The sequence below is a fragment of the Athalia rosae genome, chromosome 6 (assembly GCF_917208135.1).
Source record: "Athalia rosae chromosome 6, iyAthRosa1.1, whole genome shotgun sequence".
Classification (NCBI taxonomy): Eukaryota; Metazoa; Arthropoda; class Insecta; order Hymenoptera; family Athaliidae; genus Athalia; species Athalia rosae.
This window is the reverse complement of record NC_064031.1, coordinates 1,836,227-1,850,403: the sequence shown is the minus strand read 5'-3', so window position 1 is coordinate 1,850,403 and position 14,177 is coordinate 1,836,227. Positions and strand designations below refer to the sequence as shown.

Genomic DNA, 14,177 nt, shown 5'->3' with positions numbered 1-14,177 from the left:
TATTCAACTATTTTATTATCTCGAATCAGAGAAAAAGAAGAGAGGAGCAAAACTTCTGTCTCGTTATTAGCAACTTCTTCATTGCGTACAAGGAATTCCATTGGGACTGAAAAGTTTCCCTAAATTCCATAGGCCTTCTCTCTTTTCTCCACCCCAGAGATTTCCCCCCCAAGCTCATAGATTAACGAGATCCAACTTTTATGGGTTTTGTACCTCTGATCTTTTTTTTCTTTCTTTCTTTTTCTTCTTCTTCGAGGACTCGACTAATTTTTCAACGTACGCCCGAGCAAGGAAGAAAAAAAACAGGAAGATTAAAGAAACGGCTGAAGATCTCATATATTTTTCGTCCATGAAATGTGGGGACAAATAAAAGTGGAGGAATCCAGGAAGAGGAGGCCGTTGGGGCCGTAAGACGCCGAGGTCGGAGGTCAAGGGTTGAAGAGGAGAGAGTTCAAAGATGGGAAATTCGACCCTCCCTAATGTTGGGTCTAATGAGCGTATTTCGAGGACATTCAGCCCGGAGGCTCAACAAACCGACGTTTAAATGCGTCAAAGATAGCCTTCAATTTAACGAAAAACCACCGCGATTTTTTCATCCAATTAATTTCTCGTTAATATCGCGCTACTTTTTTTTTTTTCTTGCCCTCAAAACTTTCAAGCGACAAACACGAGGATATGCACGCGTAGAGTATTTGCATGCTCAATTCTTCAACGGTTTGTCGTGTACTTTAAACTTTCCAAGATCCAAATAATTGTGTATTCAAAGTTCGTACTTTCCGAGTCACGTAATTCCTATAGGAAGTGGATGCTTTTCCATATTAGCCGAGTTCAGCACGTACAATTTTTCATATCGCGTTACCGCCCACCTTTTTCTTTTTATCCTCCCACGACTTTTGACTCGTGGAAAAATCGAATGAGACTCACGATTTTCCTTTCTATTCCGATAGCGAGAGATAATTATTACAGCGACTTTTTTCTCTTGCATCGTGAAAATCTGCGAGATCGTTAATCTTAAAGTCCATTAATCCATTCGAGAGGTTTATTCCGAAATGTCTCAAAAAGCTCTTCAATCCCGCTACGGCTGCGCCGTCCATTCGCTTTTTTTATCTTCCTTTTCTCCGCATCGTTTCCTTCATCTTCCACTCATTTTTCCCTTTTTCTTCGAGCCACTCCATATCTCATTTCATTTTTTTGCTCATCTTATTTATTTTTTTCTCTCTCGTACCCCGCGAGATATAGAATAACATACGTCTGTATTATAACTATGCGTGTATGCACCAACTTTTTTCTCAAAGAATTGCCAAAGTTTTTTAAGGACTCGCAAGTCACAAGTCGTTCTGGGTCGTCCAGACTCGAGTCAGAGAACTTTTTGAACATCTTCGTCCTTCGAATGTTTAGAAAAAATTCCTCTTCAAAATCCCGGTAACTCCGTAGGATTAATCGAACGTATCGCGTAACTGACATTGAAAAAAAGGTTGCGAAGGTCGATCTCAAGAATCATCTTTACGGGTGAATAACTAAGAAGCGATTCTCGGATATTTTCGAGAACCTCGTCACGTATGAATATATATTCATTCCGGTGTACCTCCGACCTTTTTTTTTTTTTTTTTTTTTTTCTCTGTAACCGCCGAATTCCGGAGGAAAAATTCAACGACCTCCCCCGAACCTCGGGGCTGTGCACGCGGTTTCCTCACCTGAGGGTGTTTTTGCTCGCGCGCTTTGCCGAAACAGAAAAAAATATATTGCGCGGGGTATTTTCCTTTTAATAACCTTGAAAAAGGTCGCGCGTGTCGTTGGGTTGAAAATTATTTCTCTAACGATTACGAGAGCAGACGAAGGTACGGGGTGCGTTTATTAATTACGTATAGCTCACGTCTCATTAGCATCGAGGGCGTTGAAAGCGCCCTTAGAAATTGAGGGATAGTCGGTGGGGAGGCGGGTGTTTCCAATTACGCCAGATATTCGAATTATATTATTAGAATCGTGTTAAAGGATACGCGGAGGTAACACTATTGTATAAGACGACGACATCGGTGGATTCGTCAAAGTCCCTCGGGTATACGACAACGCTTCACCTTCCGTTACTCCGATAATGCCACATCCGTTTTACTACAGATTAACGGCGGTGTACGGGCGCGGGCAGGGTTGTGTGTGTACCTGGAACTACGACGGCATTCCCGCGGGCACCTCAGATTGTATTAATTAACTGATATCATGCCTTACGGCCATGCCCGTTTCTCTATTGATTTCGATAATTACATGAAACAGTGGCTCTCAAACGTCCCAGCTACCGCCGCCGTCGCCGCCGATTCTCGGTGGACCGTCTAGAATTTTATTCCTTCCACATTTCCAAGCGCGGATTCTAACAAGGATTCCGGAATTCCTGGAAGCTTTCGAGGATCGCCCCGTAGTGTACGAAAATATTTAAATCGGGTTACTCTCTGAATTATGTTGTACGTAGATGTTTATTCAAGCGTAGCAATTGAAACAACCACTCTCGAGTAAGAGGGGAAAAAAAAAATTCCAACAAAAAAAAATAAAATAAAAATGAAACGAGTCATTTTAATTACTCGAAAGCTGGAGAGTTGTACAAATGTTTGCAGCTGTGTTCGTACACGTACGTGTCCATACGCGCTCCTTTAATACTTAAAACCGTGAGAGAATGACGAGGGGGGGGGGGGAATATTTTTTTGTCAAAATCATTTTTATTCCCGAAAACTTCGAGGGTTGAAAACCGCTGGAGAATCGCGTTTTTTTTTTTTTTTTTTTTTGCAGCCCGTCGCAGGGGGACGACCGGAGGTGTCCTTTTGGGAAGGTGGGATTTTTAGCGGCGTGCGTGCGTGGAACGAAATTTCTGGAGAATGCGAAGTACATCCGAGTGGCTGAGAGGGGCGAGGAGTGAATGTCCTTTTGACGAGACATATGTCCGTATACGTATGTCCCGATATTAGCCCGCATAGGTATGCACGGATCGAGAGGAAGCTACCTGCACGCGGGGGGGGGGGAAGATGAAAGGATTGTGGAACAGGGTGCGTCTAACGCCGAGGGCGGAATGTGCCTGTAGGTACACAGGGCTCGGTACGTTTATTCCGTTACATGCGGAGCCTCCCCTTTCGTCGTTCTCCGTCACATTTCACGCTTTTTCATTTTCTCTCTCTCCTCCAGCGATCAATTTTTCTCTCTTCCTTTACCCGCCGCACCCCGTCGGTCGTCCCGGAGGAATCCCCGCCGCCGACGGTTCCTCGTCGAATGTCCTTGTTTATTTTCCTCCCCCCCCGATTTCTCGAGATCCTTCGGCCCTCCGCACTCGACGTGGATCCCTTCGATTTTTTTCAGCGATTTATCGACGGGAGGGAAACGAACGAACTGCATATAAAATGGAAAAGGGTAAACGCGCGTAGCGCGTAAAATAAGGGCGAAAATTTGTGAGTGCTTTAAAATGGCGTCGTTCGTTTCTCAGGGGCGGTTCGACGACGCAAAAACTTCTCCGTAACCGCTCGCGAATATCCCCGTGCTCTCCTCTCTGCTGTGATACAACGAAAAACGAGGAGAAAGTCGCGGTTGCTATACACATTCTTTTTGTTCATCGACGCGGCTACCGCGACCCCCTTTTTTTCACCCTTAGTCCCATTTTCCGGATCGAGTCGACCGTGACGAGGTCATTGAAATTGGAGGAAGTGCGTGTCGCGAGGCGAGTCTCGGCTTTTTCCCGTTTACCAAAATCATCGCACGCTTTGATAACCCAGTGGAAATTTTTCGAGAGTTTACGGCGTCTCGTGTGTACGTCAAATTTTCGATTCGTTTGTAACGATCTTCGCGACCGTTTTCGATCTCTGGATTCAATCAATTCATCGAAAATCTAAAATCGCTTCCTCGATTCATCGCTGATCCGTTTTCTCATTAAAATATTCGTTAATATACGTTTGGAATTTTCAGACCTGCTGCTCACCAATGAGGTCGTGAAAATGGCGAACTTAAAAATAAAAACTAACGAGTACAAGGATGAGAAATTTTTCGCCCCAGGCTTCTAAGACAATCGAAATTAAAATGACCGATTACTCGAATCCCTTTTTTCCCTCTCCCTTTGAGTCTTTCTCCCAAAAATCGACGAGCTTTCGGTTTTTCGCGTGCAGCTTTTTTCTCCCCCTCGGAATTCGAAAGCCATTATTTGGCTCTCCTCTGCGCGGGGGGGTCGGCTGAAACAATAAATAAACAGAGGGGGTCGTACGACACGGCGTAGAACCGTCCAGCTCGGTGGTCCGAACCAGACTGAATCTTGGGAAGGAACGTTGATCAATAGCGAGAGGAGCGCAGGCGCCCCCCGAAAGCTCGCAAAATGTATTGCCCTCGGTCCTCCCGGCCCTCAAACCTTCGCCCTCTCAACCCCCCCCCCCCCCCCCCCCCCCCCCCCACAGCATTCAACACCGCTGACATCCCCAACAGTTTTCCAACCTATGTACTACATACCCACCCACCTATTGCACTACTTTATAGGTAACCATATAAAATGTACATAATAATGCACGTGCGCTCGGATACCGAGGAGGAGAAGGGGGAGGGGGGGTGAAAGCTCGCGTGGTTTTATTTTTTTTACCCTCGCATTCGGGGGCAACGGTAATCCCAGGATTTGAATATTTTCGTCTCGTCTATTTTTTAAATATATTTTTTCACGCACGTTACACCGACGTACGTGCGGATGGGACTCGAAATATCCCGCGGCGCGTTTTCGTCGCTATTACTTCCCGTTGCGCGACGACGTCCCGCGGTACGTCGAGGATCGGATGAATTTTTTTGTTTTTTTCTTTCGGGCCGGAACTCCATTCTTCGCGAGGATTCGACGATTTTTCAAAACTCGCCAGAGTCGAATCGAGGACCCGGTTGTAGCGAGGATTTGAAATTCGAAGGACGGGGAGCTACGTCGACCGAGAACGAGTCAGTTACTCACTTCGGGAGGAAATTTTCACTTCGCCCCAGCGATAATGGGGAGGTGAAGCGCCAAAGGGTTACAGCTCCTTACGAATTAAGGATGTCAGAGAGCGGGCTAATTACTCCGAGTAGGAGGAGACATGTATTATAGCTGTTACCCTCGGAAATTTAACATCGTCCTTGCTCCGCTCGCCTCCCGGTCTCTCTAAAGTATGGATGTGTACACGATCACATGGGTCTGCCTATGTACAGCGGACTCGTATACCTACATACCTACAATTCTGCAGCCGGAGAATTTCGAGCTCTTTTACGGCTCGCAATATAATGGAATTTATCCTTTAAGGTTACACATAGGTACGCGCGGATCTGGCCGGGTAATAAAACAATTCACGGTTCGGTCGTTATTCGAAAGACATAAACTGAAAACCTCGATATCGCTATGCAACGATATAATTATTGCCACGGGGTGAATTGTTTTTTTTTCTCATCTCATTCCCGGGCGATCGGATTCCGGAGTCCTTCTGCATTTTGTAATATTCATTTTTGCTGCGTCGAAGTGGTTTTTTTTTTTTTTTTCGTCAGCCCCGAGTAGATTGTTACGGTCGAGTCGATCGTTCTTAATTATTTTAGGTAGACGGTTAATTTCGCGCTTCATTTATTTCATCCGGCGGGGTCTCATCGCGCGAATTCCCCTAATTATTCCGGCACGACGACTTTTGTCTCCTCGGGGTCCGTTTCGCGTCGAGGGAAAATTTCACGTTCCGAAGTAACGCGCGACGCGCGTCTTGTTTAGAGCCCCGAAAATTCGGTCCATGGTCCCGCAGAGATCAGCTGAAACGAGGGCTCGAAATTTTACCCCAAATCGCGAAGCGGGTCGACGATGATCGGATTTTCCATTTTCCGTCGACGTTTTTGAGCGAAAAATGTCGGGAAGTTTCGGCCCCGATCTCGCGAGGCAAATTGCCGGGTCTTCGAAAAGACGTTATACTTCGAAAGACATCAGTCTCGAGTGTAGGTGAATAATGAAAAGCGAGACTGACGTCGAGTTAGGAAATAACGAAGTTCCGAAAATTGTTTTTTTCCCCCCAACGATCACCCTGACGTCAAAATTGGATGATCGATCGATCGCCCCCCCCTCCCCCCCGTTGACCCTACGTAGGTGTACCGGTATTCGGCTGTCCCCGCGTTACACGGGGGTTGCATATGAACTGGAAATCAATTTTCCAGGTACTCCAGGTATGCACAGCGAATCTACACAACGAGGTAAAACCGAATCGGTGCGCACGAACGTCACGGGGGTGCGAATGAAATTATATATATATATAATATAGTCGTCGAGTCGGACAGGGGCGAACTTTGAGCGGAAAGGACGCTCCCAAAGGGCGAGGAAACTCGTCGAAACTCGTACAAAGTTTAACGTTCAACTCCCGGCTTTGCAGAATCCGTAGGATTGATTGCGACGTTCCTTGCGTACGCCATTTCCGTTCTCCGACGAATGGATCGCTTTTCGCGCCATCGGATATCCGCATAGGACGCGTCGTTAAATGAAAAAAAAAACATCAATCTTCGCTACTCGATTGTAACGAGGCGACGAAGTAGCCGGATATTCGCCGGGGCGGCGAGCAAAACCGCGAAATATTTCGAGAGTTCGTAGTCAGCGACATGAAACCCACCCCACCCATCCCCCCATGCACGGGGGTCCACGTAACAGGCGTAACTCAAATATAATATGACGGAAGATCAAATACGCGTAGTCTAAACTCTAAAACTCCGAACTCCGTAAACCGAAAATTGTTGCCAAGCCAAAGGTACGAGGTATGTGTGCGGAGTAAAGACCTCCTCGCAAACTTGACTTTCGGTTTTCACTGTCTTCAAGGAAACTGTGGGGCGTCCTCGAGGTCTGCACCGCGTATCCTGTTCATCGGGGTTGAAAATTGAATCGCCTGACGCAAATTTTCTCGAAGAATCGTAACGATCGAAATAATCGCCGGATAATTTTACACGAAGAGAAAAAGCCCGGACGCAATTCGTTTGAGGAAATTCACATTTCCCTCGAAAAGTATCACCCTTATTCTCCGGTCGAGACTTTTTCCCTTTGGATTTTTCCGTCTTTTTTCTTTATTTTATTTTTTTCTTCTCGTTTCGCGTCAGGTATCGTTCTCGAGAGTTGGGAAATACATAGCCGACAATAAAATCGTGTCATGTACGGGGATGTACGCGTATGTATAAATATCTCAGAGCCGGGAGGGATCAGACGGTGACGTTTGATGCTTACTTGAAGGGAACACAAATTTTCGCAGTTCTCCATGTGGCAGCGTGAAAAATCTTCGCGGTAAAATACACACCCCGGATCAAGGGCCGACGTGTATTATATACACGTGACGTGTATTCTATACCCACATACATTATGTACACGCAAACCGCCCCGCTATCCCAAAAAAGACAAATTTGCGAAAGGGAAATCTTTGAAAAAAATTTTACCCACCTTTTTTCTCATTCGCTTCGCGTTTTTCTCTCTCCGTTCTCTTTTTTTTCTTTTTCCACTCTCCGTTTTTATCTCAGCCCTCGGCGTGGTAAATTTATGTAAAAAAAAATACCGAGAATACGCGTCGAATTTATTTTTAACAGCTTGTGTATTTCTTGTTTTTTTTTTTTTTGGTTTTGCGACCCGCCGAAGAACGTAGGGTAGCTTCCTCTTACCCCTGGGGTTTCGACCATTTTTTTTTCTCTTTGTCCTTGCTTCAATTTGCCTGATCCGGGGATCATTCGATCCACCTTACACACACTCGCCTCGAGTATACCGATGTCCGTGATATTGGGGATGACAAATTCATCGAAACTTGATCAAAGAATTAGCAATACGCTTGGGTTATCATATATCGCTTTAGTGATTCCAGTATACATATATACTTACTCCGGCTGCCGGTGTTCAACTCTTTGGATAAGCCCGGAGCTATTTATCTTAGGGTGGTACATAATGTTAACGTTAAGATACTACAATTCCTCCTAGTTATCGCCTAAAATTGACGAGCTTATTAATCAGATAATTAACATGTAATTCAACACCGATGACGAGGGTACACGCGAAATTAGATCGCAGTCGCACCTTTCGCGTCTATTGCGAGTCTCTCGCTGTACCCCGAAGTGACCATTTCCAGTTTACACATATTTTCAATCGTGTCGATCACGTCCGCAGAAAATTGATTCGCTCGCACTAGTTGGTCTTTTTCGAAATCGCCTTGGGGCCGGTCCTCCCGCAGATTGATCCAAAGATTCGACGTACAGCTAAGAAGGTCAAGGTCAATATCGTCAAGATTAGGAAGGCGACGTCCAGCAAAAGATATTGAACAAAGGTCTGCTCCGTGACGGTGGCCTTGAGGTGTTTCGCGCCGTCGTGTTTCAATACGTACTCAACCCAGTGAACCGCCTGATCCAGAGGATGATTCAAGTCGTCCCTCCAGTAGGCCGATACCTGAGGGATCGAAACGAACGAGATTCAACGACGGCTGGCTTACTGTAAAATTCTCCCCCACGTATCTAGAAAATTCGACATACCTTCTTAACGTTCTCTTTGTACTTTGGATCGTTAGCGACCTTCATGACCGCTTCGTAAATCTGGTTCTCCGTCATCGTTTGAAAGTCCAAATATATGGCGTAACCTCGCCTCTCCGCCAACATGATGTTCCGCATCTGATCTCCGAACAGGGGAGTAGCTACGATCGGAACACCGTGGTACACCGTTTCCATCAGACTGGATATACCGCCGTGAGTGACGAACAGTTTCAAATTCGGATGCGCTGACGAGAGAAAAATTTACATATTATCCGTCGATCGAAAGGGCTCGAACGTCATCCGTTTCAATTTTACTAATGGAAAATCATCGTTACCGAGCAGGTCGTTTTGCGGCAGCCATTTCCCTATACGAACGTTCTTCGGCTTGTCAGCCATCGTGTCGTTCTCCCATTTCCAGAGAACGTCGAAAGGCAAACGTTCGAATGATTTCTTCAACACCCTGAGCACGTTCTCCGGCATCTTGACACTCTGCATGGCCGATCCAAGACTGAAGAGGACCACACCGGTCTTCGACGAGTCCAGGTACTCCTTCAAGTCCTGAAAGATTTTCGCTCATTTCTTTTGTCGACCTCGTGAAAATCGCGCAACTTTTTTATTCGTCCCGTACGAATCATTGTTCGTCGACGATTTACCGCGGGCAAAGGTTTGACCGGTTTCAGGTGCATTCCGGCGACGTCCTTCATGTTCGGCATGTACGGTTTGGGGGTGGAGAAAGCCGGATGGCTGTTCACGAGTATGAAGTCAGCCTGTCTCTCGATTTCTCCGAGATCCGGTATCTCGACGCCCGAATCTCCGAGATATTTGACGGCCAGAGCCTGCTGCCGCGGCATGTAGAACAGATCTCTCAACAGATTGGTGTAAACGGTGACGAGGACGTTCTGGAATCTTTCGATAAGCGTCATCCTGTCGTCGGCGCTGAAAATTTAGGGATCGAGGGATTAGACACGTGAGCGTTCCGACGCGATCAGAAAAAAAACGCGTCGATATCTCAGGCTTCAACGGACATGAGAAACAAACTGGGCACGTAGCTGAGCGGCGCCGAGTTTCCAAAAATCTGATCCACCACAGCCGAACTGCCGAAGGTGCTCACTAGTACCACGGGACACTTGAATTTGTGGGCGAACACGAAGAACGCCTCGTTCAGGAATTCCTCCATGACGATCAGGTCGTACTTCTCCTCGGATCTGATCAGATCTCTGACCTCCGTCGTGTTCAGCGCCATTTCCGTCGTGAATATCCCCATGAAGAAAAAACCGAAGGGCTTCTGTATCGCGTTCACGTTGACTACCGACAACACGTCGATGGAATCTTCAAATAAATTTACGTCTCCGTTAAAATCGCGGCCAATATCTTCGCCGCAAAAATTTCATTCATTCAACAATTTCGTATCAACGAACTCGTTATCGGGGTATGTTCGTAGACGATCTCTCTGTAATTCGTGGCGTTGAATCCGGTGGAAAATGGTACGTAGGCCGTGACGTCGTGTCCTTTTTTAGCGAGTCCGTGCAACACCGGTGAACTCACGGAGAGGTGCGATCTTCCGGGGAACGGCAAAAGACCCAGAATTTTAGCGCCGAATCCTTCGCGCCCCATCAGACAGAGGAGCACCAACGTCGCTATCAAACGCATCTGAAAATCGTTACAAATGCAAATTCAAGTTTTCCCGATCCCTAAGGATCAATGGGACCCGTTCGTCGATACCAGTCAATCGGTGCGAATGAAACGAGACACCGGAAAAAACCGGATAATCGTTCCAAATCACCCACTGAATCAACTCGGCGGACATCCGAGCCGTGGAAATTTACCTTGGAGATCGCGAGTGGAAAAATCGACTTCGGAACCGAGCACTGGATACAAACCGAATGAATTCAGCGGTACGCTACACTTGTGGCACTGTTAGTTGCGACGGAACATCACGTACTCCCTTGATAATCACCACTGTTCGATAATCGTCCAAGTATTTGTTTTTTTTTTTTCTCTCTCTCTCTCTATTTTTAATAAACGTTTACACACTTCAGATAATTATCTGCGATACCACCGTAGGTTGTTACGGCCTTGTTTATCTTCCGATTGTGAAGAACGCTCGCGATTCGGAGCGATCCTCCGTAGATTCCGGAGTAAAATTCTCGTCGGCTGAACGACGACGACGTAGCGGGATCTCTCGACCTTCGGTTGAGTAATCGGAATCCATCACGTGAACTGACCACGTGACGATAGTAATCAGCGGCACATAACAGCCTCGGTCATGGTGATGGACTAACAAGTCGTTACGTTCGTTGCGAGTCATCGCGGTCTTTCCAATTCTGTGAAATTCATTTCAATGCTGCAGTCGAGACGCTAGGAGCGTTCGTTTCCACTTTAGGTTTTTTTTTTTGTCGATGACTTGCGTGTATTCTAAGCAGAGTAACCGCATGACGCAACATCCTTCGCGTTTTTCTACCGTAGATTCGAGGGGAATATTTTTCCAGTTCCAATGTTCAGGAGCAACGTGAATCTCAGAATATTGAGAGCGACGTGTGTGCCGCGTGTACACGTAGGCGTTTAACGACGGTTTCAGAATTCAATTAGACGTAGTTTAGAGTCGTAGAAGTTCAATTCGCTCTTCGAAGCGCATCGTGTTATGTACAATCGTATGTATTACCCTAATTATTCGTTACGTTGTATCGCGATCGGCGTGCGACACCTGCGCTCTATTTTGGATTTAATTAAAATCCGCTTCAGCGCAGGATATGTTCGTTGCGGCGAATTCGATGCCACCGTACGTTCGGTTTGAATCGATGAAAAATAAGTTGCGATCAACGCGATGAATGAAAAATATCATTTTTTCGTTTTTTTCAAAATTCGTTCTCGATATCGAGATCTTTCGAATCTTTCACGTAACAAGGATAACGATGACGTGAAAATGATGATAATTACAGAGAATTGTTCGTCACCTTCGTTCAGAGGTAGAAGGGAATGACGGGCGGTACTGACGAGCCCGAGGGAAGAAAAAGTTTCCACCGAACTTCGTCGAGAATAACGATTTTCGAACTGCTCCTAACTGACGTTGAAAAAAAACAGGAAGAAGAATTTTTCAGAGAGAGAGAGAAAGAAAGAGAATTTTTTCAACGATAATTCGGACTGTATGGAGAAAATGCGTTTATATACGGATGTAAAAAACGAGAAGGTGATTCGTCAAGTTTGGGGAATCCCCTGTGGGAACATACGTCTGCGATTTCGGGTTACCCTTTGTCGGGGACTTGCGGGAGATTTCTCTGGCTGGTGGGGAAAATATATCTGGAGGATTCTCGCGAAAGCGCCTTTCCTCACTCCCCGTATAAATCGCGACTGACCGCCGACATATTGCGACCAAAAAGAAAAAAAAAGAAAGGATTTTCGTTCCTATTTTCTCTCCTCTCCTTTTTGTCCCACCGTCCTTTTTCTCATCCCTCTCCTCTTCCACGTTTGCATAGACGTCGCTCGACAAACGGCCGATCGAACGTCGTCCTTCTTCCTCTGTTTTTTTTTTTTTTTTTCATTTCAATATGGCATACCTACGTAACTTTATCGATTCTCGTCGACTCGAAATCCCCTTTATTTCACCTAGTAAAATAAATGGATTCCAGTTTCCAGCGGAGTGCTTAAAATTCGAGTGATTTCAGCGGCGGTCGTGCACTGTGAGACCGGAAGTTAACTGCACCGTGTAAACAGTTTCATTGGCCGGTATCCTTTAACTCTGCAATAAAGTGAAAATAGATTCGGTGCCCGGATACCGTGGAAAACCGTCAGCTTTCCTTTTACTCATCCGGACTCGTCGGTGTTACAGCAGTCGGCGGACGGTTGAAACTGAATTCTGAGCACCGTGAGCATTATTACGCTTTTGGATTAGGAAAGCTCGGCGAATGCGCTCTTCTTCCTGCAGAAGGGACTCTTAATTGCTGAGGGATTTCAGCAAAACCGCACCCCGAGCAATTACTCATTTCGATCCCGAAATTAGAAAAATAAATTAAAAACCCTCACCAGAAACGAGCTTTTTTCCCTCCGCTTGTTGTCATTATTCTTACTAATTAACCGGCTAGGGTTCCAAGTTCAAAGTTCGCAAGCTCGCTCTAGGAGTCGAGGGTTTTAAAAAATTGAAGACTCCTCAATTCGCTTCCTGATGGGAACCGGGAAGGGGATTCCAGCGCCTGGTTTCTTTCGGAGATTACGAACTTCGAGGAAAATAGGAACTCGGTATTGTTCCGGCGATGTAATCGAGAAGACGTAGTAACGCAAGTCGGAGACGAATAGACCCCTCGAATATTTTTTTTTTTCCTTCGCCGTTCGTAAAAAAAAGGATAAAATTGGAAGGAAGAACGAGGCGATTCGCGTCCCCCCCGGGTAATCGAAGTTACCGCGGGGTTTGATTGATACGGCAAACATAGAGTTCGTCCGTTGTCGCGAGCTATTAAACCCTTTCCATCTCATATTTGCGGCCAAAGTCTTTCGCGGGTTAAGGCAGCGATTTGTTGACACGTGAGAGCAATCGATCAACGTTCAATTCTCGCCTCGTATATAGCGGCGGGATTTGCAGCTTTCCCGATGATTAAACGTAACGTGCATCGCTTCCCCCCGTGTGCTACGGTATAACTATACGTACACGTGTAGAACGCCGCAAAGTTACTCGCGAACAGGGCAGAAATTGTAGCGATGGGTACGAGCCGAGATTACATCGAGTAAGGAAGTAATGAATCACGGGGTGTATTTTATTTATTTTATTTTATTTTGTTTTGTTTTGTTCGAACGACGATCGTCCGATTCGAAAGAGGATTCGATAGCTGGAGATACGGGTTCCTCGGGGAGTAAAGTCCTCGGGATTTTCCCAATTAAGAAAACAATTTCGAACATGGCTACATGAATTTACTCATCCGTAACGAGCCGACGCGAAGACGATCCGCTTTTCGAGGATCCGATCGAGTCTATCTTTCGAAAGAATGAAAGAATCCGTGGATCTATTTTAGCGCAATTTACATTCGAGGCGACGGAGATGAGCTTTCGGTTTCTTTTGGCGATGGAAATTCGAAACAAGGGCAATGAAAAAGCGATTAAAAGAAAATGATGAAAATCGAATCGTTCTTTTTGTGCTTACGGGAAGCAATGAAAACTTTGGTTCTCTTTTTCACTCATTGGGACGCCTCGTTAAGTTCGTTTCTATCTTTCCCTCAAATTAGGTTTCTGGTTTTTTTTTTTATCATCAAGCTATGGGGATCCATTAGCTGGTATCTTTGCACCATCGATCGTCGTCCGTCTTATATTAATCCTTTATCTTCGGTACATGCTCTCCTCGTATAACGTGGTAATCTGATAGCTAAAACTCGTGTCTTTGCGAAAAAAAAAAGGAAAGAACGAAAGAATTTTCCGTAGGAAAACCAAAGAAAAGCATAACTTGGTTGACCAAAATTCTAAATCACACAAAATTATCCTGAAAACTGCGGGCTCTGACGAATTTGTTCAGAGCGGGGTTCCGCGTCATGGAAAATCAACGTTTCACCGAAATTCGTGCAATTTAAAACCGTCGCCATTTCACGTTTCAAGTTTTTCATTTCAGGGTTTCGCGTTACACGATACGTATTATTATATTTTACTTTTACACGATGCTCTCAGCTGGTTGCCATAAATTAAGCGAGAAGGGAGAACGAAAATTACTTTTAAGAGGATTA

At 45.7% G+C, this 14,177-nt stretch overlaps 1 protein-coding gene across 1 annotated transcript; it reads right to left on the bottom strand.

The window, feature by feature from the left end:
- Window positions 1-7,795: 7,795 nt before the first annotated feature.
- LOC105691798 (UDP-glycosyltransferase UGT5-like) lies at window positions 7,796-10,650 on the bottom strand. The gene is made up of 7 exons (XM_012410524.4): window positions 10,305-10,650; window positions 9,897-10,128; window positions 9,504-9,807; window positions 9,132-9,414; window positions 8,814-9,036; window positions 8,482-8,723; window positions 7,796-8,398 (listed from the first exon to the last, which is right to left on the bottom strand). Exons 2-7 carry the CDS (start codon window positions 10,126-10,128, stop codon window positions 8,141-8,143), a joined length of 1,542 nt encoding a protein of 513 aa, XP_012265947.2. The 5' UTR covers window positions 10,305-10,650; the 3' UTR covers window positions 7,796-8,140.
- Window positions 10,651-14,177: the final 3,527 nt, after the last annotated feature.

What these genes read in the sequence shown, in the direction of transcription:
- LOC105691798 (XM_012410524.4), bottom strand. Translation starts at nt 10,128, where the DNA reads ATGCGTTTGATAGCGACGTTGGTGCTCCTCTGTCTGATGGGGCGCGAA. An exon ending in CGAACATACCCCGATAACGA is followed by an intron (nt 9,808 to 9,896) that starts GTTCGTTGATAC and finishes ATTTATTTGAAG; the next exon opens with ATTCCATCGACGTGTTGTCG. An exon ending in GTGCCCAGTTTGTTTCTCAT is followed by an intron (nt 9,415 to 9,503) that starts GTCCGTTGAAGC and finishes CTAAATTTTCAG; the next exon opens with CGCCGACGACAGGATGACGC.